Below are 23,202 nucleotides of genomic sequence, written 5' to 3' on the forward strand. Positions count from 1 at the left end.
TGGATCAATGTTTCAAAGTGTGCATTCATACCTGGCAGTGAGGGCAGTAGAGCATCTTGAGCAGGGCCCGTCTGCACTCGCGGCTCAGCTGTAAGTGGTCTGTGGTATTGATGACCTCGATGCCGAGATGCAGCGCTTGAAGCAGAAGCCTCCCAGAGACTCCAGAGCGAGTAATCTGATCGGCAAGGAGGTCCGGCGCCGCACCAAAAGGCCTAACATCACGACTGACTGACCTGACGCACTCAGCGTGAACCGGCGATAAGTCATCCACTCCTGGATTTATGTAGTGACTGTAGACCAGCGGGAAGAGGGCGTCGAAGAACCGCTGCACAAACTCACCAACGTTAAGCTCAGAGCCCAGGAGGAAGAGCCCGACGTCGGTGAAAAGTTCCCTGACTGTTTCTGAGGCCTGAGCAAACATCTTCTGATACGACACCTGGAGCATGGCGTTGGTGTAGTTCTCGGCCTGCCTCATTAAAACATCAAAGTTCTCTGTGGAAACACAAAACAATGGAGATTTGGTTTATTTTTTAATGACAAAGAAACATGAGCTAATTTCACTGTGATCTTCTGCAATGGGTTGCTTAGCTGTTGAGAAGCTGAGGAAATAAAATAATCTGCAGCTCTTTGATTTTTCTTTTAATCCTTAACTGAGCTGACAAAGAAAGATAAGAGTGAGAAAGATCACAATGACACAAGAATCGAGACAGCTGTGTTAAAGGTGTGTAACACTCATTTAATCAATACATGTGTAAGTCGTACTCGGGGGCGAAAAAACACTGGTGGACCAACCCAGGAAAGGACATCTCGCCTTGGATTGGATAACAACAACGTGACTCAACCACTGACTTGTAAGATGGATGTTTTATCTCCACAAATAACAAAAGGCCTGGAGGAGATCTGCTGTGTGGTGTAGTTGGTAATGCTAACGGTTAGCTTCTACTAGCCCAAACATTCTCTGCTGTTTCCTGAACTCTAAACCAATCTCCCTGTCTCCAGTCAAGATGGGTCCATGAATGTTAAGTGACAATGTGACATAGATCTGTGAGGATTTTCAAATTCTAGAGTCTCACCGTCTATGTTTAAAACGCTAGGTGTAGCTGTCATGTTCTGTGTCCCTTTGTTCCCCAGCCCCTTCCTGTTCCCACTTCAGGCTCTCCTCTTGTGTCCTCCTAATCACTCCCTGGTTTTCCTAGTTGTCTTTAGATTAGTCCTCGTCACCCATCTGGTTATTAGAGGTTTATTTTTGCCCTCGGTCTTTTAGTTTTAGTTAGAGCCATGTTTTATATGTTAATGTTTATCTGCCCTCCTGCCAAGCTCTTTCCCTTCCCATTTAGTTAATTGATTCCACCAGTTTCTCCTCAGCTCACACTCCTCACACCTGTCACCTGTTTCCCTGATTACCTCCCTCTTGTTTATAAGCCTTGTCTTGTCACTCTGTGTTTGTTGGTTCATTGTCTTAGGTCAGCGTTGTTTTGTCTCCAGTCTCCAGTCTCCAGTCTCCAGTCTCCAGTCTCCAGTCTCCGGTCTCCGGTCTCCGGTCTCCGGTCTCCGCAAGTGAGCTTTTGGTTTTTGGTCTTAGTTCAGTTATTAGGTTTTGGCTTTCTCCCCTTGGATTTTTGGTTATCTTCATAAATAAAGGATTTTACTTTTTCAACCGCTCCTGCCTGAGTGTTCTGGATTTTCTGCATCTTGGGTCCAAACCTCCCACTCTCAACGTGACAGTAGGAGACTTTTTTTCATGTTCAGCCTGCATGAAAATCTCAGAGTGACCGACATGAAAACGGATCTTTTTAAAAACTCCGGCCAAAGTGAAGATCTGCGTTTTCTCCGTTTTGGGTGTCTGCGTGTGGACAGACAAAACCGGAGTTTTAAGGTCCGCAACGTCACTTTCCGCGACAAAAAAATGCTGACATCACGTGTGCGACCTGTGTTTACACTAGCCGACAGCATGGAAGCCCTCAGAGCTGCGCTTGCTTTATCAATTGTCCAAGCGCTTTTTGCTCGTTTGTTTTTGCAAGCGGAATTACTGCACCTTGCGGAAGACCACAGACGAAGGACGAGGTTAAGAACGGGGGAAGTACTGCCGCCTACAGGTCTGGCATGTCCTTAACAACGTATTTATCCGGGTACATGTGGAGAGTTTTTTTTTTAATGAGGTGGTGTGGATGCAGGTTTTTGGAGGGGCGGATATTTGTTTTGTTTTTTTTAAACTGCTACGTGTGGACTAGGCCTGAGTCCACTGATCTCGGGGGAGAGTTCCAGAGTCTGGAGGCCACAGCAGCAAATGATCTGTCACCTTTGGTCTTTAGCCTGGTGCTGCACAGCCAGTAGGCTTTGGTCACCGGTCACATGATGAGAGGCAGGTGGTAAAATGAAAGAAAATAGAACAAAAGCTAAACATGGTTTATATATTTGTATAATTTCATCATAAACTGCTTTTTGCTGGTTGTCTTTGTGTTGTCAGACATGACAGAATAACATTACCACAAAGGAAATGTTTCACCAGTGTAACCAGCCCCCTTTTAACCATTTGTCTGTCTTTTTTTGGCTTTGTCTCAGCTAATTCCTGATCCATGGCCACTCTGAGCTCATGTGCCTGTCAGGAGTTGTGAGGTAATAATCACGCTGAAAGCCCAGCGATGCTGGGAGGGGAGGGCAACCAGTGTGATGAGGGCTTAGATGGCCCAGTGGTGTATAATCCACACCGATGTGGACAGATTGACTGAAAGCCTCTGAGTGATGGGAGCTGTGAGGCAAAGGTGTGAGGCCATTCCTAGAGCCACAGCATCTCTCAGGTGGGAGCATTAAACTCCGAGGTACCAGGAACTCAACCTTATCTCGGGTCCTCTGTGATCTTACTTGGATGTGTTATGTCTAACAAGATCTGAGAGTGAAAGATGTGCTTTTGTGTGTGAATTTAAAAAAAACTGCACCTCCCACACAGCAAGCCTTCTGGTCAAAGAGCAAAGCAGAAATCAGAGATGAAATCTGTAAAGAAAAGCAGAGACAAGAGCAGCAGAAGAAATGTGTGTGAGCAGATGAAACGGAGACATGATGTGTGCTGCTGGAGTACAATTTGAGATTATCAAAGCCCTCAGTTAGATGCAGAGCAGTAGAGCTGAGAAGGCTCCCACAGGGATTACAGCACACGTTTCATGAGGGGTTAGAACAATAGATTAGAGAGTTAATTAATCCCATCTGTCAAACTTTATAACATTAGTCTGAGCTGTAAACTGATTTTTTTTTCTCTTTCATCTGTCGTCACTTTTCTGTTATGCTTCAAACACAAATCATCTAAATGAACGTCCCTCACTGGTAGAAAAGCAACAAACAGATGTATGAAATAATTAGAAAATGAGGAAAAAAAATTTAATCCAACAAAAAAAATTGCAAACAAAAAGGTTAAAGAAGTTATTTTAATTAAAACTTGATTTTATTTTTTTAAAATGTAGTATAGTAGAGGATTTACTTTGATTTATTTTACTAAAACACACTATTTCTGAAAAACATATTATTTCAGTCCCACATTTTATCTTTTCTGAGTTACAAAAATACCATCTTTGAGAAATGTAAAGTTTTGGTTTTCAATCCCCGCACAAAAATGTGCTGAAATAGCATTAATTAAATAAAGGAAATGGTGTAAAACAGCATCTCTTTGAGGCTTTAAGCATTAGCAAAGGCTTCTGGGTTCGCCCGAGGACAAAAACGCCACGAGGAAAAACTAAAAACGGGGATGCTGCTGAAAGTCTTTTTTTCCTCTGATTTTAGATTTTCTAATTAAATTTAACCATGCAGAAAAGAGCAACTGTGTCTATTTTTGTTTATTACAAAGAGGTTAATAAAGTTACAAAATTACAATAATGTAAGTTTAGTCGTGATTAATCAATGTCTTTAAATGTGCTGAATGAGAAAAATGCAGGTGTGGTTTTACTCCAGGGTTAGGGTAAAACTCTAGGATTAGAAAATCCTATGGCACACTGTGAATTTGCATTTATGGCCTCGTCCAACTTGGCTCACACCAAGGATTTTTTTTTCTGCAGTGAGGAGAGAGAGCAGCGAGTTTCTTGGTGATAGTAACTTCACAACATGGCTGAACGTGTTCTATTAGCCAATCAGAAGCGAGGTGTGTGCATCTATTAATCATCAGTAATTCTGTTTTCAACCCACCTCTGCACCAGCAAACTTCTAAATCTCAGAAAATTAACATCATAGCTTTTTTAATGATACATAAGGCATTGATTTAGACTAGAGAACACTGCAAATTTATTGAATAAATTAGTGAATTACACTTTTAAAATAGACAAAAGAGCCAAATCCCACAAATGTTTTTTATGTAATCTATTTTGTTTATAAAGCCCCTTCCCACCCCCAATCAAGGGGGCCCAAGGTGCTGAAGATAGTTCAAAGAAGCAGCACAATAAAACAGCTCTATATTAAAATAAACATTTTAAAATAAGAGCTAAAAACAATAAAAATAGTGAACAAAATCGTTAAAATGTGAATTAAAAACAACCAAGAAACCGATCTAAAATACAGCTTAAGCCTTGCTTTAAAAGTGGGCAGCGATGTGGACTGTTTGATTTCTTGCAGAAGTTGGCTCCAAAGCCAAGAACCCAGAACTGCAAAGGCACGATCACGCCTTGACTTACGCTTTGATCGCGGTACCACCAAAAGGTCACTCTGACCCGAACGTCTTGCTGGGACGTAACTGGTCAGCAGAGAGGCTAAATAAGGTGGCGCTGATCCAGACAGGGATTGAAAAACAAGGACCAGGATTTTTAACAAGATGCAACTCTTCAGTTCAACTATTATTTCAGTTTTTTTCCCTCATTTTCAAGAAAGGAAGTTGGACCCCGTTACGTCCCCGACAGGAGGTGCTAAAATGTGAAGGAGGGGGTAACATAATAAACATGATAGTGGGTTTAAAATGGGTTTAATTGTTATAAAAGGTTCTAAAAACGAGTGCAAACAGATAGTAGGCATTATTAAAAAATGCCAAACAAAAACCAAGACTAAAAGGTTAACATTTAAAGGACAAATTAAAACACCTGGTAAAAACTTTGTTTTACTGAAACTGAGGGAGTTAACAAATCTCAAAGATAATAAAAGCCGACGCACTACAAAAACACTGAGTGTTTTAAAATCCCAAAGTCGGTAAACTAAGATGTTAACCTTAAAACTCAATCAACTAAGTTGACATCGACCAAAGATCCTTTTGGATCACTCAGAGATGCAGGCAATTCACCAGCTGCTACCTCTAGCCCCCTGTGCCCACATTATCAATCTTCACCTTTTCTGTGTGACTTTGCAAACGATTGTCATTTAAACAATGCTAAAATTACCCGTAAACACTAAAGTGAAAGTGATATTTTTGTCAAATTTGGAGTTCAAGTTTTATTTTCCAGCATCACTGTTTCCACAAAAGAAGCAGCATAAAAGTCTCAGTGGTTAAAAAGGTCACTGCCTCCATGCTGCATGATAAATAAACTAATATCTTTGAACACCAGGAAGACACATTGGTTCTTATTGATCACAAAATTCCTGTAAAAATGTGATCCGTCGTTCTTTTCTTCCTCCTAGAAATGATGTTTTTCTTTACCCAGTGTAAAATGATCCAGCGCACCATGACAGGATGAGTTTTCTACATTTTTCTGATTGCATCTGAGCAGATTAAGAGGTTGTATTTTCACATCAGCTACAGAAGTCATAATTCCTTGCTAATATAAATAATTTGTAGTTTTGAAAGAGAAAGCCCGCTATGTGTTTCCTTGACCACACGAGGGCGACACTTCTCACAGCACGCAGTCAGGAAACTCAATCTGAAGTCTTGTTAAAGACAATATGAAATCAGACCTACACTGATTTCCTGATTTTAGTTTGGATTCTCGTTTTCTCCGTAATTGTGACAAAAACACACTTTTCTTTATAACTTGTGGTTTTAAAATCCCACTAGTTGCGCTTTAACCCTACGAGTGGTTTAAAAGGTGTTTGCCCTGCTTTTGTATGTTTTTGTATTCATCAATGTGCTGCCAAGGAAATGGATCCATCAGCAGGAAGAGGCATACGACAGGGCTTTGTAGCTGATGACTCTAAACAGGCAAAAAACCAAAAGCTCCTGTTCTCTCAATCAGAATAAGCAAAGACACGGTTGACGCAGAAAACGCACTTCAGTGTGATCCATCCCTAAGTGGACCGTAATGCACGTCTTCACTGTGAGCTGATTTGTTTGAAGCTTGCCGTGCTTTCAGGTTTCAGGCGCTCAAATGCCACCAGCTGACCTCAGCCAAGCTGCCAAGCGACGCAAAGATGGCTTCTATTAATGTGATTCATCCTCTGTGAATGGCCGGGACCACAACAGAGGAGCCCAGTGACATCTGATAGGCTGCAGAAAAGGCCATTCTCCATCTAGAGAGGATGAGTCAGTGGTGCTGCGGCTTCAGCTCTTCTCCAAGCAAAAAAAAAAAAAAAAAAAAAAAAAAAAACAATGAAAGTCAATGACTTCAGGGCGTCACAGTCGGTACAGTAAACAGAAAACTATGTGTTCTTTGTGGCTGGATGGAGGATGAATAAAGCATCCTCTCTTTGTTGTTGTAGGATGGAGACGGGAGACGATGCTTCAGCACAAATTCAAACACTTTAAGTTGTAAAACTCAAAAGGAACATTTGTAGAAACTCATTATTTGTTCATCCTTCCACATCAACCTAAGTAATGCCTTTTTCAGGTTAAAAATGTCCCTTAGTGCAATCAGTTTCCTGAAAAGATATTAGCACTTTAACACCTTATAAAGTATGTTTTTATTTAATAAATAAATATATTGGCACCTGAAGTACTGGGATCCTCCAGCAGAGAACAGAAGACACATAAAGCAGAGATTTGAGGAATAAACTATTCCTGTTAAAGAAGTAGGGCTCTTAAAAATGATCAAAGTCACACTAACATGCACAATGGAGATAATGAACAGAGGCTTTCGACAAGGCTCAGTCATTTCTTTAATAAAACCCTAACAAGGCAATAGTGAAAGCCTGAAAAGCATTGCCCACAGTGGCGACCCATCCATAGGGGCAGGCGCGTTGCAAGTTTTTCAAAAGTGTGGGAGATGTTGTCTGTGCCGAAAATAATTATGTTATTCATCTTGTTAGTTTAATTTCCATAACAGCGGAGCAGGTGCGAATTTTAGACGCGTCACGCACGTCTCCGTTTTAAACATGTTTAAACTGTTCAGAAATCCAGGCTCTGTCTCATTAGATTGGTGTAACTAAAGTTTGTACTGAATGAAATGTTTACATTAAACCATGTTGAAAAGGCGCCTAGTGGCTGTGATGCACATTTTACACATTTGGAGAGGTGGGCTGGATGCTTTGCTTTTACTGGAAGATGGATTTTTTTCTCTTTTTCAAAAATGTCGGAGATTTTACCCCATGAATAACCGTGAAAACTACCGGTGTGCATGTACCCTTATGAAAGAGTCCTACATTGAGAGGTAAATATTAGAAGTGCAGGTAATGCATTCTGGTGCCTATAAATGAAAAATGAATGAAAATTAAATTGGGAGTTTTTACTTCATATTTTAGAAATAAAAATGAGGGGAAAATTTTTATGACGTCTTTTTAAACGAAATTTTCTAGCGTGACCTGCCTGCTTCACTTAAGTCACTGCTTATTAAGGTCCGTCCAAAATTACCGTGGCCCATCCAAAAATGAAAACCTGGCGCCGCGCCTGTTATAAACCTCTGTAAACTGTTGTTCTTCACTTTATTAAAACTAATGTCAAGATGTAAAATTATGAATTCACTCGAGCTCTTCCCTCCCTCTCCTGTTTCTCCTTGAAACCTGACAGCCGATGTCGGGTTTCAAGGAGAAACAGGAGAGGGAGGGGAAGAAGGAGATGAGGCAAACAGAGTGAGTGCGAGAAACCAGACTGGTGTGGAGGTGAGCAAAACGGCTGGAAAAGTGTGGGTGTTGAACGATCTCAATAAGAAAAGTGTGGGTGTTGAATCCCCCACATCCCCCACGGGTGCGACGCTCATGCATAGGGACGCTGGGGAGCCGCTCCACCAGCCTCACAGGATTTTTAAAACACCTTGAAAGTTTAACTAAGCGATCTACATTATAGAGAATATGTGCTGTCATCTGCATTTAAGTAGTTTACAGTTTTTCTCTTGCTCTTTTACCAGGACCAAACAGTTGTGTGATGTATTTCCTGTTCTGAGCCCAGAAGATGTTGTTATCCTTCTCAGATGAGAAACGACCATAGAAGTTCTAAAACCAGAGTGAGTTTAGGTGAAGCCTACAGCAGATGAACCCAAATAAAATGTTTCACGTATCGGCAGGGGCAAAAATCCCATTTTATTTTTGTGGGACAATAAACAGTCAATTTTCAGATTAATTTTTTGGGGGGGACATAGAGAAAATGGCTGTTTTGCATCTATCAGGATGGGCCTCCAGCATTAGCAAGTTCACTGAAAAATCAGCTGATCAGAGGCGAGATGTCAGCATGTCAGTAAATGATTACAACTGCCTAATAAGTGTTAAAATGGCCACGTATTGCTAACATGATCTTAAAATAATGTACATTAGTAACAAAATAGCTGTTGATACCTTTCATTTCAATGATACTAGTAGGAATTATACTTAGACTAGGATCAATTGTATTGTTGCTACATGAATATAGAAATTAGGCTAAAATAGGTGATTATTGATTAAATGTTAAAAGGGCCTGCCACACTGTAGGCAAAGACGGGTCATGTTGTGGCTCAGGTTGATGCCACGAGGTGCGCTACTTTATTTGCTGCTAGGTTACTTCCACATTTTTAAAACAACTTAGTTCTGTTTCCTTTTACTTTAACAAAATGCAGCAAAAGCTTTGATTTTTGGGGGCATTTTCTTTATCTGCCAACTCGGAGAATTTTTAACAAACTGTGAGACTCCAGTAGGGTGACGAGCTGCAGCTCCTTAACAGTGACATGTTATTGGGAAATTAACTAAATTTAGCAGAGAAAAATATGTTTTTCAGTACCTGTTCAACAAGCAGTGTGGTTATTAACTTACTCACTGTTTCTCTCATCCTGCTCGCTCCCAACTCTGGGAGCCAATAGAGCTCCAGTTGTTGACGTCACTTCTCCCAGCATGCAACAGTTCAAATCGAAACGGCACCATTTTGGCAGGCAGAAGCCCGCAGCTAGACTATTTGTTGTCATAAATCTCACACGGGAAATATGGTAGATTCCTGTTGTTCCCCAGGATGCAGAACAGACACGGACGACATAAGGAATGAGCCATCTACAGGATTCCCCAAGATCCGGAGCGCCGCAAACGTTGCATCATTGTAATAAAACGCGCTAGTGACCGGGCGAAAATGAAACTGTGGGATCCCGAGAGTAAAGGATTTCACTTATGCAGCGACCGCTTCATATCAGGTACTTAAACCAACGTTTCCTCAACTGTGTGTGGTATTTATTTTAAATGATTTTATTACGGTTCTTAGTGGGCTTCCTAAACTTATTTTGGCGTGGCTTTTTCTGTCTTATTACTCATAGCAACAAGTAAACGTCTCGTAAAACGTTGCCTCGTGATTTCTGCGTGCTGCCGTTTACGTGTTTTATGATGACAGCAATTAACCAGCTAAGCTGTATTTAATTTTTAAGCAATGGTTGATCAATTGTCAGATCACACATAAAAAGCACTTTGGATCGCTATTATCTGTCTCACCGAGACAGATCTCAGACAGATCCTGAGACGCTCCTGCCTGACATATTTATTTTATTCACGGAAAACAATCAAACTAGTGATTTCTCTTGGCGTTCAGTTTATACATTTAAACAGCACAGCACTCTATTTAAACTACTTACGTGTAAATCTGTTATTTGTCTATCCATCCATCCATCCATTCATTTTCATCCGCGTATCCGGAGTCGGGTTACGGGGGCAGTAGCGTCGAGAGGTCCAGACTTCCCTCTCCCCAGCCACTTGGGCCAGCTCTTCCGGGGGAATCCCAAGGCGTTCCCCGGCCAGTTCCAGTAAGAAGTCCGCTCCGACAGCTTCTGGCGTTTTTAAAAAGTATCCCAGGGGCACGGTAAGGGTCGGAGATGTTTAGTCTATTTAATTTCTGACTATATAAAACGATTTCTTCGGTTTTAAAGTGTGAAGTAAACTCTGACGAAGTAAAATCCAAGCTGATCCCAATCACGTTCATGTGTTTGTTTACCTTTTTTTACCTGCCAAAATGGCGTCTACTGAGAGTCACGTGGGGTCCGGAGCTCTATAGCATCCGGCCAGCTGTTAAAAGGGGCGTTTTGGTTTGTGAACAAGAACTCATGCTGTGAATGCAGACGTAAGCCTGACTTGTTCGAAGTTATTCCTAAAATAATACAAACGGCAAGTTAAGATGCTGATTATAAAACTGCCTGGAGTATTTTGTATTTAACAATTTTACAAAAGTTTCATGTTAATTAGCTGAAATCCACTCCCTGGAGGACTACTGGGTTTTCATAGGATTTGAATATTTTGCTTCTCTGGCAGCCAGGGACACAGTTTCACACAAGCATGCTGGTTTCTGATGAGTGGGAGGAAGCTGCATGATAACACACGCCAAGACAGACTTTACCAAGTTTGAGTTTAAAAAAAAACACTAAGATTGGTCTAGAAGTCTTATGTGTGCTGGGAAGGACCAACTAGCAGATAGTTCGGAGCAGATAAGGACAACAAAATAAAACAGAAAGAAATCAGCCTCCACATCAGGACTCACAAACGCATGTTGTCTGGAAGACTGACGTTTTTCCACAGATCGAGATAAAGGAAAAGGTGGGGGGGGGTTCTAGCATACGTGCGAGGGTACCTGTCGTTCTGACGTCCAAACAAACCACTGAGGTAAAAATCTGCCTTTTGTGCAACGTGTGTGTTTGTGTATGTCGGGACACGTGGAGGCATGCGAGAGGAGAGGAGGGGGAGAGAGGGAGAGAAGTCCAAATCTGATTTCTCACATCAAAATGATTTTCTAAGAAAAAGGTTTTTACAGCTGTGTGGCAGATTTGCTGCCTTTCTCAACTTGGCTACTTCAGCTCTGCAAACACACCAGGCTGACCGCTGTGACCTGCGAGTGGCAGAGAAACAGGGTTAGCTAGGGAAAAGTTTAGAAGCTCTCAGATACTTTCTTTTCCCTTTGTCTAGAGTTTAAATAAAGAAGGCATTGTTCACAACCAAACCCAGTCGCACGCTCTGAGGTGTTACAGAGGTTTTCTCTGGCTCAGGGTCTCTCAGATGAGGACGGAGGCGGGTGTGTTGTGATTTATTTGGTTCCAACCACGCATAGTGGTGAGGTGAGGAGAGGAGAGGAGAGGAGAGGAGAGTTAAATAAAAGTCTGTCTCGGCTTATCTCTTTATACTCCTCCTCCACGTCAATAAACATGCTTCTCATCTCATACATTAGCATTTGACAAACACAAATTCAGCCAAAACAAACGCTGCCCTCGTGTCATAAATCTGCCTACCTTAGCTACAACAACAGATGCTTCCCTCTGTCCGTCTGTTTCCCTACGAGCCTTGTTGCCCTCCATCTATCTCTGCTCTCGCTTTCCTACCAAAGGCTTGAAAGTCAATATTTGGGGATCTGTTGCAGCTCTTGAGTACTTCAAAGAGCACAGAGTTTCTCTGTGAACAAGGCTTTTAATATGCCGTTCAGGAAAAGAGGCAAAGGAGGGTCAATAAAGTGAGGCGCAAGCGCGTTCTGCAGAAGGGCCGATGTGTACGTTTCATTACTCATGTTTGTGAGGCCAATCTGTTTACACAGTCATACTGTGGCCAGCCTGCCTGCAGTTACCATCAGAGTGTGTATTGACAAAATGAATGCAAGATATTGTTGAGCGTGTGTGTGTGTGTGTGTGTGTGTGTGTGTGTGTGTGTGTGTGTGTGTGTGTGTGTGTGTGTGTGTGTGTTTGTGTGTGTGTCAAATATCAGCACGTTTTAGGTTCAGCACACACTGATGTTTTCAGCCTGCGCAGACACATCATTCACAGAAATCCCATCGAAAAGCAAAAAGAAGGTAGAGCTGGCATGTTTTTAAAAGCCAGAGAGAAAACAATAATAATATCATAATAAAGCATTCATCAGCTTTCAAAGGTGTCTCTGTGTGAGGCTGTCGAGGGTAGACCTCAGGGACTCGTTGGACGTCAGAGAAGGAGCCAACGGGGCGGTCAAACGCCTGAGGAGGAAGTGCTGCACACAGCATGCCAGTGATTACTCTACTGAGCTGGATAATAACTTCAGATGTATAAAGTGACAATATGAAACACTGGGTTCAAGAGTCTGAGAGGCTGGTTAATTTCACCCCACTGGCTTACAGAAAAGAAAGAAGTTCATTATGTTAGTGATTAACTTCAATCAGGCAACTTGTGTGCTTTCACACGGCCCATGAGAAAGCTGGGTCATGCTTCTTATGCACATGCCATTTACCAACAACAGTGGAGTTGTGTCATGAGGCAATGTCTCACTAGGCTGTGACTTTTGGCAACAAGTTGGGGAAAAAAAGCTGCAAGAAAGAAAACAGTTGGAAGGTACAACACTTTTGCAGAAAGGCTTATCAACAATGAGTTCACTTAAGGCGTATGATCTCATTGCAAACTGATTGCAACATTTTTGCGATCAATGTGCAGACACGTTTGTTGCACTTTAGTCACAAATTGTCTTAATTATGTCTCACTTGTTTTAAGTGGTCAACCCCACCCAAAGCTGTCTCAGCTTCACTGGCTGCCAGTCAACTTCAGGGTTCATTTCAAGGTCCTGGTTCTGGTCTATAGGGCCTTACATGGACAAGCACCATCTTACATTGGTGATCTTCTTAGTCCCTACACCCCCAGCAGGTCCCTGAGGTCCAGTGACCAAAGCCTACTGGTTGCGCAGCGCACCAGGCTAAAGACCAAAGGTGACAGATCATTTGCTGCTGTGGCCCCCAGACTCTGGACCTCTCTCCCCCTGAGCCTGAGATCAGTGGACTCAGAGGACTCCTTTAAAAAGCAGCTGAAGACTCACTTGTTCAAAGTGGCTTTTGTATGACCTTCTTCAACCCCTCTCTCTTAAAGTTAAAGTCCCATTAGATGTCAGAAATTTATTCTCCGCATTTGACCCATCCCCTGGGGGAGCGGTGAGCTGCAGACACAGCCGCGCTCGGGAACAATTTGGTGGTTTAACCCCCCAATCCAACCCCTTAATGCTGAGTGTCAAGCAGGGAGGCATTGGGTCCCATTTTTTCAAAGTCTTTGGTATGACCCGACTAGGAGTCGAACCCCTGATTTCCCAGTCTCAGGGCGGACACTCTACCACTAGACCACTGAGAAAGGTTTATTCTGCTCTCCCCACCTATTCCACCTTCCTCAGGATCCACTAATTTCCCTCTTTCCTATTCACTCTCTCTCTTTCTTACCATTTTTTTCTTTTAAATCGCAATTGCTTGTTCTTGCTCATTTTAAATATATTTTTAAACATTTTCTAAGTGCTTTTTTATAATTTTACAATTTTTTATATTTTTTGTTTTTGTTTTTGTGAAGCGCCTCGTGATTTTCATCTTGAGAGGCGCTATAGAAATGATATTTTCTTCTTCTTCTGTCTCATATTTGACTCACTGAGACTAAACTGATCAGGAAGTGAGAAGGGTTCCAGGCACCAGTTACCGCTCTGTAACCAACCGAGAAGCTTTACAATATCTGAACCATTTTAGAATCTCTTTTGTAAATGTCAATATATTTAATCACCAACAGACACAACTGAGTCAGATGCTGCTTGTTGCAGCTGTGTGTGAGGCTTTGATGGTAAGACTAATAAAATAGATCAGTCCATTCTAAAGGAAGCCCAGCTGACAGGAGAGAGAGTGAAGTAGCGTCTGCTTTAATGCAAAAAGTTTTTTTATTAGTTTGGGTGCTGGAGGCGTGTTTTACTGTAGTTGGACCAATCACAACTCCTGATGTCACTCAAGAATCCCAAAGGTTGATGAAGGCTGCAGGTAGTCAAAAAACACCTACCATTCAGGAGAAACTTTGTTTTTAAAGTTCTGCTTTGGCCGGACATAAATGTGTGAAGTTCTCTCTTAAAGTCTTCCCAGATCAGCGCTACTGAAAAATGAGCCATTGTGTGACCTCTAGGAAAATGTTTTTCTGATTGTTTTTTAAGTCATTTTGCTCTAGATTCACATGCATTTTTGTCATGAGTGCAAAAAATATGAGTTGTAACTGATAAGGTCACCTTGTTAAACAAACACCTCCATTTTTACAGTGCCTGTTCTGCTACATGTCCTTTCATTTCTGCTCTGGTGTTCCTCCTGACTGTTCCCTGTGGTGGGAACAAGTCTCTCATCAGTGAAGTGTTTGCATTTTAGGACAACTGCAGTTTCTGTTTGAAAATAAGCTTAGAAGCAAACAATCTCCAGTATGGAGCTAGGATTGGGATGATATTACATGTAATTTGTACCAAGTTTTTTAACTTGTAACTTTTTATTACATTTTTATATTTAACCTTTATTTAACCAGGTGAGTCGATTGAGAACTCGCTCATTTGCAACAACGATCTGGCCAAGAGGCAGAAGCAACGGACACATAACTATCTTCACACCAAAGAAAACAGATAAAATATAAACAAACAAGATCAAAATACGATTAAACAGACCTAAATAATCAGAAGCAGGCACAGTGATCAGGAACTACTGATACAATGAATTATTGAAGGTAGATAATGGAATGTAGGTAATGAGCTTTAGGGATTTTTGCAGCCGATTCCAGTCAGAAGCAGCAAACTGAAACGAGGTGAGCCAAAGAAGGTGCAAGCTTTGGGAATAACCATAGAGATTAAGTGGAGTGACGGCCAGTTAACGAGTGAGTACAGATCACAATGATCAGTAGTGAAAGGGGCACCAGTGACAAAACGGATTGCTGAGTGACAAATTACATCAAGTTTATGAAGGAGTTTTTTGGAAGAAGTCCTATAAATGATGTCACCAGAATCTAAGTGTCACGACGCACAGGTGAGTTGAGCCAGAGGTGAGGATCCACATGCAGGGGAAGAAGCTGGCAAGCAGGCAAACTGGAATGTCTAAAGAGTCTAATTACACAGAGCATGCAGGACATAGAAAAAATGAACCAAGAAGACACACAGAACTGAGAGGGTTTAAATACATGAGGACTGGGAGCTTGGATGATTGGAAAACGAGAGGCAGGTGGGAGTAATCAGGAGACACAGGACTGCACAGAATGGGGAGACAGGACAGGGTGTGACACTGAGGCCCTGTCCACACGTAGCCGGGGATCTGCCAAAACGTAGATATTTTTCTTCGTTTTGGCCTGTCATCCACACGAAAACTGACTTATTTCACACGAAAATGGATCTTTTTAAAAACTCCGGCCAAAGTGAAGATCTGCATTTTCTCCGTTTTGGGTGTCTGTGTGTGGACAGACAAAACCGGAGTTTTAAGGTCCGCAACGTCACTTTCCGCGACAAAAAAATGCTGACATCACGTGTGCGACCTGTGTTTACACTAGCCGACAGCATGGATGCCCTCAGAGCTGCGCTCGCTTTATCAATTGTCCAAGCGCTTTTTGCTTGTTTGTTTTTACAAGCGGAATTACTGCTCCTTGCGGAAGACCACAGACGAAGGACGAGGTTAGGAACGGGGGAAGTACTGCCGCCTACAGGTCTGGCATGTCCTTCACAATGTATTTATCCGGGTACGTGTGGACAGAGTTTTTTTTTTTAAACCAGGTGGTGTGGATGCAAGTTTTTGGAGGGGCGGATATTCGTTTTTAAAAAAACCCGGCTACGTGTGGACTAGGCCTAAGATGGGAAGGATTGTCATTTTGACCAAGGTTTGCTTTGCAGAATGAGTAAAGGATGGCTTGTAGCAGTTTAGAAACCCAATTCTTGACTTGACTTAGAAAGTAATGAATTAACGTTAATGTCAAATGAAAGTGTGCTGTCAAGCCAGATACCCAAATACTTACAGGAACTGACAAGTTGTCGTTCTGTACCATCCAGGGAAACAATACTAGGGTGGAAAGTTGATTGCGGTACGTTGTTTTACTTGTGTTTAAATTAATATGAAGGCTGGATAAAGCATGTTGAAGACAATTAAATTGCTGCAAAGAGGACAAAGATGCAAAGCTATTGTTTTGTAGAAAGTAATTCACGTTTTGTAACATGTAATTGTTGTATTTGTAGCATGTAATTCTAGTTTTTTAACATGTAACTTTTGGTACTTAATATTAAAGGGACTTTACGGAGTTTTGAATTTTTATGCTCGTGATTGCCCCCTCAGGCCAAAAGCGTAACGGCAGCTTCAATAGTAGGCTTGTGCACGAGGCGCGCATGCTGTACGTGCACACTCCTTAACAAAAATAACAGCTGAGACAGTCCCGTGTGTGTGGGGGGGGGGGGGGGGGGGAGGACAGAGGACAGGAGAACGCGCAGCTAATTAATTAAATAATTTGGTTCTGTACCTTTCTCTTCAGCACAGCCGACAAAGGTTTATGATGGGTCAGTCCTCTTGCATGCTCAGGTCATGCCGTTCCCTTGCTTGAAAAATTGTTCCAAAATGAAAGTTGAACCCACATCTTTTTTATCTGTGAATTCAATGCCGTTCGGCGAGTCTCAAATAAAAATTTGGGCATCTTACTGTAAAAAATATACCATTAATGTAAAAGAAACTCTAAATAAACTATGTTCACATCCAGAATCGAACCCTGGTCTTCTGCACGGGAGTCCGACGTCTTACTAGATGAGCTAAAGCGCTAGTGGCATCCTTTGCATCTGTAACTTTTATATCCTTGATGACAGCTGAAACGGAGTGAAAATGGCTATTTGGTTGCTAATTTGCAGGAAAAATCTAGAAGACAGTTCTACAGAAAGTAGCTAAGCGTCCTCAGGAATGTAGCTAGCTTTGTCACTAGGCGTTAGGAACAGCGATAAAGTGGCACTGCCTCTCTCTCTGCTGCTAAAGCTACGGATAGCAAATGCTACGGACTATGCCTGAGCGTGAACGCGCATTAAGCAGCCTGCTCGACCCGAGCAGCTCTCTTTTTCTGTGATTTTACAGAAAAACAGGCAATCACAGTAAAAATGCCAGGGCTCATTCTACAGGACCAGGGCATTGCAGGAGAATGTATGAAGAAGAAATATATTATTTCTATGTATGTTTTGGCTGTCAAACTTCCATAATGCCCCTTTAAACTTTCATTTTGCAAATTGCAGAAAAAAAACACACATCTCAGTCCACAGTTACAAAACTTAAATCTAAGTGTTACAAAATATTTTGTCCCAATTCTGTTTCCCAAAGAATCAATGGCAGGCTTTGTCTGACCAGCCAATCATGATTCATGCCCAGAGGGCAGAGGTACGTTGTACGGCTGGCAACCAAACATGCTTACATTCTCGCTCTTAACCAGTAGGTGGCGGTAATTTTTTGAGAAATCAAACTGATGTAAATAAAGAACTAACATTTTTAATTAGAGCAGGATTTCATATCTGAGACACGTGATTGGCTGATAAGGCAAAGCCTAATTGGTTCATTGGGAAAGAAGTTAGAATTGGGACAACATGTTTTGCATATATAGACTTGAGTTTTGTAACTGTAGACTGAGGTGTGTGTGTTGAGAGTTGTGATTTGAAACTTGTACATAGATTTATTTATTTTTTGCAAGCTACAAAATTAAAGTTTCATGTTACGTACCAAAAGTTAAATGTTACAAAGTGTGAATTTCATTCTATAAATCAAAAGTTACTTGTTACAAAATTAAAGTTACTTGTTACAAAATGAAAGTTGCATGTTACAAAATGAAAATTACATGCCACTAAAAGGAAGTTACAGTTACAAAACATGTTACAAGTTACAAAACTTGGTACAAGTTACAAAACTTGGTACAAGTTGCATGTAATATTGTCCCAAACCTTTGGGAAAGTTCACTTTAGTGAACTTTAAGAATGAGTCAGAGAACACAGAGCAGTTTGGATCATATATTATAAGATATCAGTAAGTTTGAAGACTACCAGTCAAAAGCTCCTAAAGAGGTCGGTGTAGAGGAGAATATTTCAGATGTGACAGGGTGAGTGTCCTGTCACTGTATCCCGATTGATCATGCGCCCAGCCTACTTTGCCATGGGGATATCCCTTTCCTTTGGCTGCCTGGTTAGACCGCGTGATTCTCACCTGGGAGTCTGGGGATCGAATCCCGCCCGGGCCCTCGTCTCTCCACCATGACACACATAAAATGCACCAAAAGGTTTTTTATACTTTTTGTCTTTTTGCTCATCCACCACACAGCTGTCACTGAGACTCCAGAGGTAACAGACAGTGACAGACAGATGGTCCATTTTCTTAAATGTGAAGGTTTTTTACAGCTTTTTTTCTACCTCTGTTTGACAGCTTGTCAAATGCAACAAATCACCAGATATGTCAGGTTATAAAAGGTCAACTCTGGGCAACCTCCAAACTTAAATCCATTCATGTGTGCAAATGTTTTTACTGAACATTTCTGTGCAGCTTATAAAACGATGACATGTAAAAATAAAAGCTGTTGCTGTTATTCCCTTTAAACATGAAGAAAACATTTTATAGAGAGTACGGATTCTTATCGAACTAAAAACAACACCCATTTGTCACTCATGCCAGGACAGTAGTGATAAGGAAAGCAATTATGTTATTATTTCTGCCACGTTGAAGAGAAGAGGAGGGCAGGATGAGAGGAGAAGAGTGGAAGCAGACAGAAGGCTGGGTGTACCAGCGTGTTTAGGGTTTCATCACCAAGTCAACTACATCCTAATCCCTGAGGTCTCCTTCTTTACCCTGTAAATACTTCCTTCCATCCCACTAACAGTACTGGTTTGTATTCTTTAGGCTACCGTAATGAAAAGGAAGCAAAAGTTTTAATAAGTAAATGAAACTGAAATTTTTTCAGTCAGCACATCCAATCAAAGTGGTTTGAGTGGGAAGCTGTTACTATCTGCTCTATCTTTTGATATACATCATTTTATATCGGATCAGACTGATTTATCGCTCCTCTAAAACACAATGCAGATTTGTAAAAAATTAAGAAAAAAAAGAAGTGGGGAGAAAACTTCCCGTTAAGCAGTGCTGTATCATCTAATCTCAAAAACTGGCCTTAAGACAACAGCCAGCAGCCATAAATCTCCATTTCAATCAGGCACATGGGAGACGATGCAAAGTGCTGACAAGTGTGTGTGTATTTTTAGGACTCATCTCTATGCGGTGAGTGGCTGCAGTGCAGGGTGTGCGTGAAGAAAATGAGTAAATTTTTATAAAAAGGCAGATATCATGTCAAAGACAAAAAAGGAAAATCAGTAATTGGTCGGTGAGTGTGACAACAGATGTTCACTTCTGCATTATTGCTTCATGAAACTGGACTTTTTTCTTTGTGGTTCTTACAGGAGTTTTATATTGTCTGCACGTCAAGCTGAAATGGTTCCTGTGGTCTGTGAAAACTCTTTATATTTTCACTAGGTGTAAAGAAAACATCTTCATGAATCACAGATATAAGATCCGAGTACCTTTGATTCAATCCAAAACAAAGCTACACTCTTTATGCTTGCGCTTCTTTTACTGATTAGTGATGATAAAAAAAAACAAGCAGTAGCTTTGGACAAAAGGATGTTAAATTTATAGCTTATTAAGGCTTAAAGTGATTAACACTTGTTCAATCGATACATTTGCAGTGGTCACTATTAAGAATGAATGCCTTGTAAGTCATGATCTGGGGGAAAACTACACTAGTGCACTATTTCCAGGAACCTACAACATAGCTGAGCTTATAGCAATTTTTGGTGTCTTATTTCCTGATATTTGGACATCTCGTCTCTGATAGGATAACAGCAGCGTGACTCTACCACTATAAAAGCATTTAAAACCTGTGATTTACGAAAATATTATGCATAAAATATGCTCCAGCAAGCAATGGATTGGAAAAATAGACTTAATCTGGCAAACTTTTTTCCTCAAATGCTTTTAATGTTTTTTGACATATGCTCTGCAGACCAGTGCAGTGGTTTCTGTGCAAGCAGCAGATCATCAATACTTACATAACAAAAGAGCTTTTTGAGGAGCACTGTAGTGACCATTGTCCATGAAGTGATTAAATGTGTTAGTTACGATTACAAAAAGCTACATGGCAGCCAGGACAAAAACTTTAAGATGTTAGTGTTTTTAGTAAGATTAGGTTTCAAACTGATCGGCCAGCTGAAATTTGGAAAAGAAAAAAAATGATCGTCATCTGCAAAAAACTTTGTGTGAACTTCCTTTTTTCCCAGTGTTCCTCTGAACTGAATAAAAACAACATGCAAATTATTAAGTGTTAAAAGTTCTAGTAGACAGATTATTGTTCCTGCACAAAGTTGGGTTGTTTGTTTTAATGTTTAAAAGCCTCCGCTGATGGTTGAAGCTCCGCAAGCGTCTATCAGGAGATGTTTCATGTCCTCGAGTCTTTTGCTTAATCAAATTCTTCATCAGAATCCACATGAGAGCATCTTGTTATGTTTCCAACAACTTCTTTGGAGGAGACAGAAACATGAAAACAGGATTTATCTTGTTGTTGCATGACTGACACAAGAAATGTAGATGATAGAGAGAAAAGCAGCCAGTTATTCTGACTCGTTTGCAGCAGCCCTTTCGCCTGGGCCTTTCTAGGGTATTGACTCTGAATAATCCTGCTTCCCTCTAAATCCTCATCCTCTGACTTCAAATGCTGCACAAAGACCTTTAGCAGAATCTGGCTTCCTCCCAGCATTCTTTCCTCTGTATTTTGGTCATTCTTCTTATTCTGTGCAGTCTTTTTCACCCTCTGTCCTCTTTTGGATCAACTGTCCAGCCCTGACTCACAGAGCCAAGTTGTGGGAACAGCATACGGGGGCCCCAATGCACACACACACACACACACTAATACACACATTAATGCTCCACCAGTAGTGGCAGCGAAGAAAGAATTGTCATAGCCTGGTTGTGGACCTGGTGGACAAAGAGTCTGAGAAAGAAAAAGTTCCAGACAATGGAGCAGGTTGGAATATTTTTGAAAGGCTTAAATGAACACAGAGCAGTTTCCTGCTCTTCTGCCCTACTGGTTCAAAGTGGAATTACAACTGTTGTATAACCTGCTGCAGCCTGCGCTAACAACAAGCTAAAACTAATACAAGCTAATTAATCCTAAAATAAAACATGAAGTAATGTATGACCCACACTGTTGGACAAAAAGTGTTATCACTTACAAGTCCAGTAGCAACAAAGCCAGGTCACCATCAGTCCATTATTTTGTAGCCTTCTTTAGCTTCCACAAACTATTGTAGGCTACTCCGATGTTCACTCAGGTTTTAACTCTTTGCATCACCTCCAAAGACCTTACTCTCTTAACTTTACTTCCTGGCTCCGCCGTGATGCCAACAGAAAAAGCAAACTTCTACTTTTTCTTTTGCGTTTTAGTGACAATCGGCGAACTGAAAATGCTAACTAAAGCTCACGTAAAGCAGGTAAAGAGTACCCCCCTAGGACACTTACCCGATCCACAAAACTATCAAGTGCAATTTTTGGTCAGCAGACGGCTGCAGAGTGGTGTCAAATATGAAACAGGTCAAGTTTCTAACGCAACAATCACTGAGATCAGTGTTGAAGCTCCAGCTGACAGTTTTAAAGCTTGTTACTTTAAAATCTGAACCTTAGGACATGACGGATCATTTTCAGCAAGTTAACTTCAGTGAGTTTGCATGATGATGATAAACTTGTCATTTTTAATGTGCAACTGGAACCTGTCTTTCTAATGATTTGCTAATGTACAAAGTACAGGTAAGGTTCAGTAAGTCATAAACCACATTAATGGGCACGTTGAAATTTTGACCTGAACGTGAAACACTAAAGAAAAGTCAAGGTTATTTTATTTCTTGCTAAGAGAGGAAAGGATTTGTGCTCCACATTTCACAACAACCCATCCATCTGGTCACAGACACCAGCTGCTCATCACCACAAATGTGAACCTTATGGTGGCACCAAATGAAACATCAGGACATCAAAAAGAGTCAGAAGAGCCACAAACATCTGTTCAATAGGTCCCATCAGTCCATTAAGATGAGGGACAATTCACAAGATAGATCATCCAAAACCACAGAGATAGACTTTGTCACATTACCAGTTACATCACTAATCAAAAGTACTGCAGAATTCAGCTGAAATAGTCTTCATTGTTGAAGCAATTGTGGCATTTTATGGGATAATTTTATTATTTGCAAAAGGATTGACTCAGGCACCCTGCAATGTGTTCTGTTTGTCTAGAAAACGCAGGGTCCTGTAAAAAGCAGCACATTTTTCCCTGACTAAGGCAGGCAGCCACGTTCTGACCAACATAGAAATGTTACTGGAAGCAAACAATGATTGACGGTCATGTGAAACTGCACAAGGCTGGTAACTAAACCATATCTGCCTCCAATAAAATCAAATAAAATACTGGTGGAGAAAAGGCAATGCAAAACCTAAGTAGCCCTCTTTGGCATCATGTCCATCCCAGCAAAATTTTAAAGAAAGTATAGAAATATCTATCTTCAGCACATATTTTACAGTTAGCTGATAATTTACTCATTTGATTACTATTATAAATCATTAAAGAGAAGTACACTTTGATTTGCAGCAACAGTCATAAAACACAGGTTAGATCCACATAACAATTTCATCAACATGGAGCTCTAAAAATGAATAGAATAGAATAGAATAGAATAGAATAGAATAGAATAGAATAGAATAGAATAGAATAGAATAGATGCATGTATCATCTAATGTGTAAAGTTCTGCTGAATGGTTTGTGCAATAAACGCTGTATCTGTTTAAAGAAAGCAAGGTAGTTGGTGGTATTGTGTTCAATAATGTTTAACAGGACCACCAGAGTTCTGTTGCCAGGCCCTGGGCTGCTTTGTTCACTCTTACTGTAGAAATCACATAAAAGAACAGCAGGAAGTCTGCTCTTAACGATGCACTCGGAGTCTGGTTACCGGCTTTTTATAGTGTCTTTTTTTTTAAAAACCAGGAGGACAAAAGTGTAAAATCTTACATAAAGTCACATCAGAGGAGTAGGTGGTCCTCTTACGTGGTCCATTTGTTTTTAACTCCAAACCAACCCAGAATGGGGACTAAGTGATTGGATCAGGGAGCTTATTCAAACATCCTGAGTGTATGTTTGTGTT

The 23,202-nt window shown here is 41.0% G+C and overlaps 1 protein-coding gene across 1 annotated transcript in view; it reads right to left on the bottom strand.

Annotated features, from left to right (window-relative positions):
* Nucleotides 1-23,202, bottom strand: part of gpc5a (glypican 5a) — a 209,695-nt gene that overhangs the window by 168,334 nt on the left and 18,159 nt on the right. Inside the window, exon 4 of the mRNA XM_070554823.1 lies at nucleotides 32-492. Within this exon, the coding sequence (XP_070410924.1) occupies nucleotides 32-492 (461 nt within the window). The remainder of the gene's footprint in view (nucleotides 1-31; nucleotides 493-23,202) is intronic.

This window comes from Nothobranchius furzeri, chromosome 9 (genome assembly GCF_043380555.1).
Source record: "Nothobranchius furzeri strain GRZ-AD chromosome 9, NfurGRZ-RIMD1, whole genome shotgun sequence".
NCBI classification, from domain to species: Eukaryota; Metazoa; Chordata; class Actinopteri; order Cyprinodontiformes; family Nothobranchiidae; genus Nothobranchius; species Nothobranchius furzeri.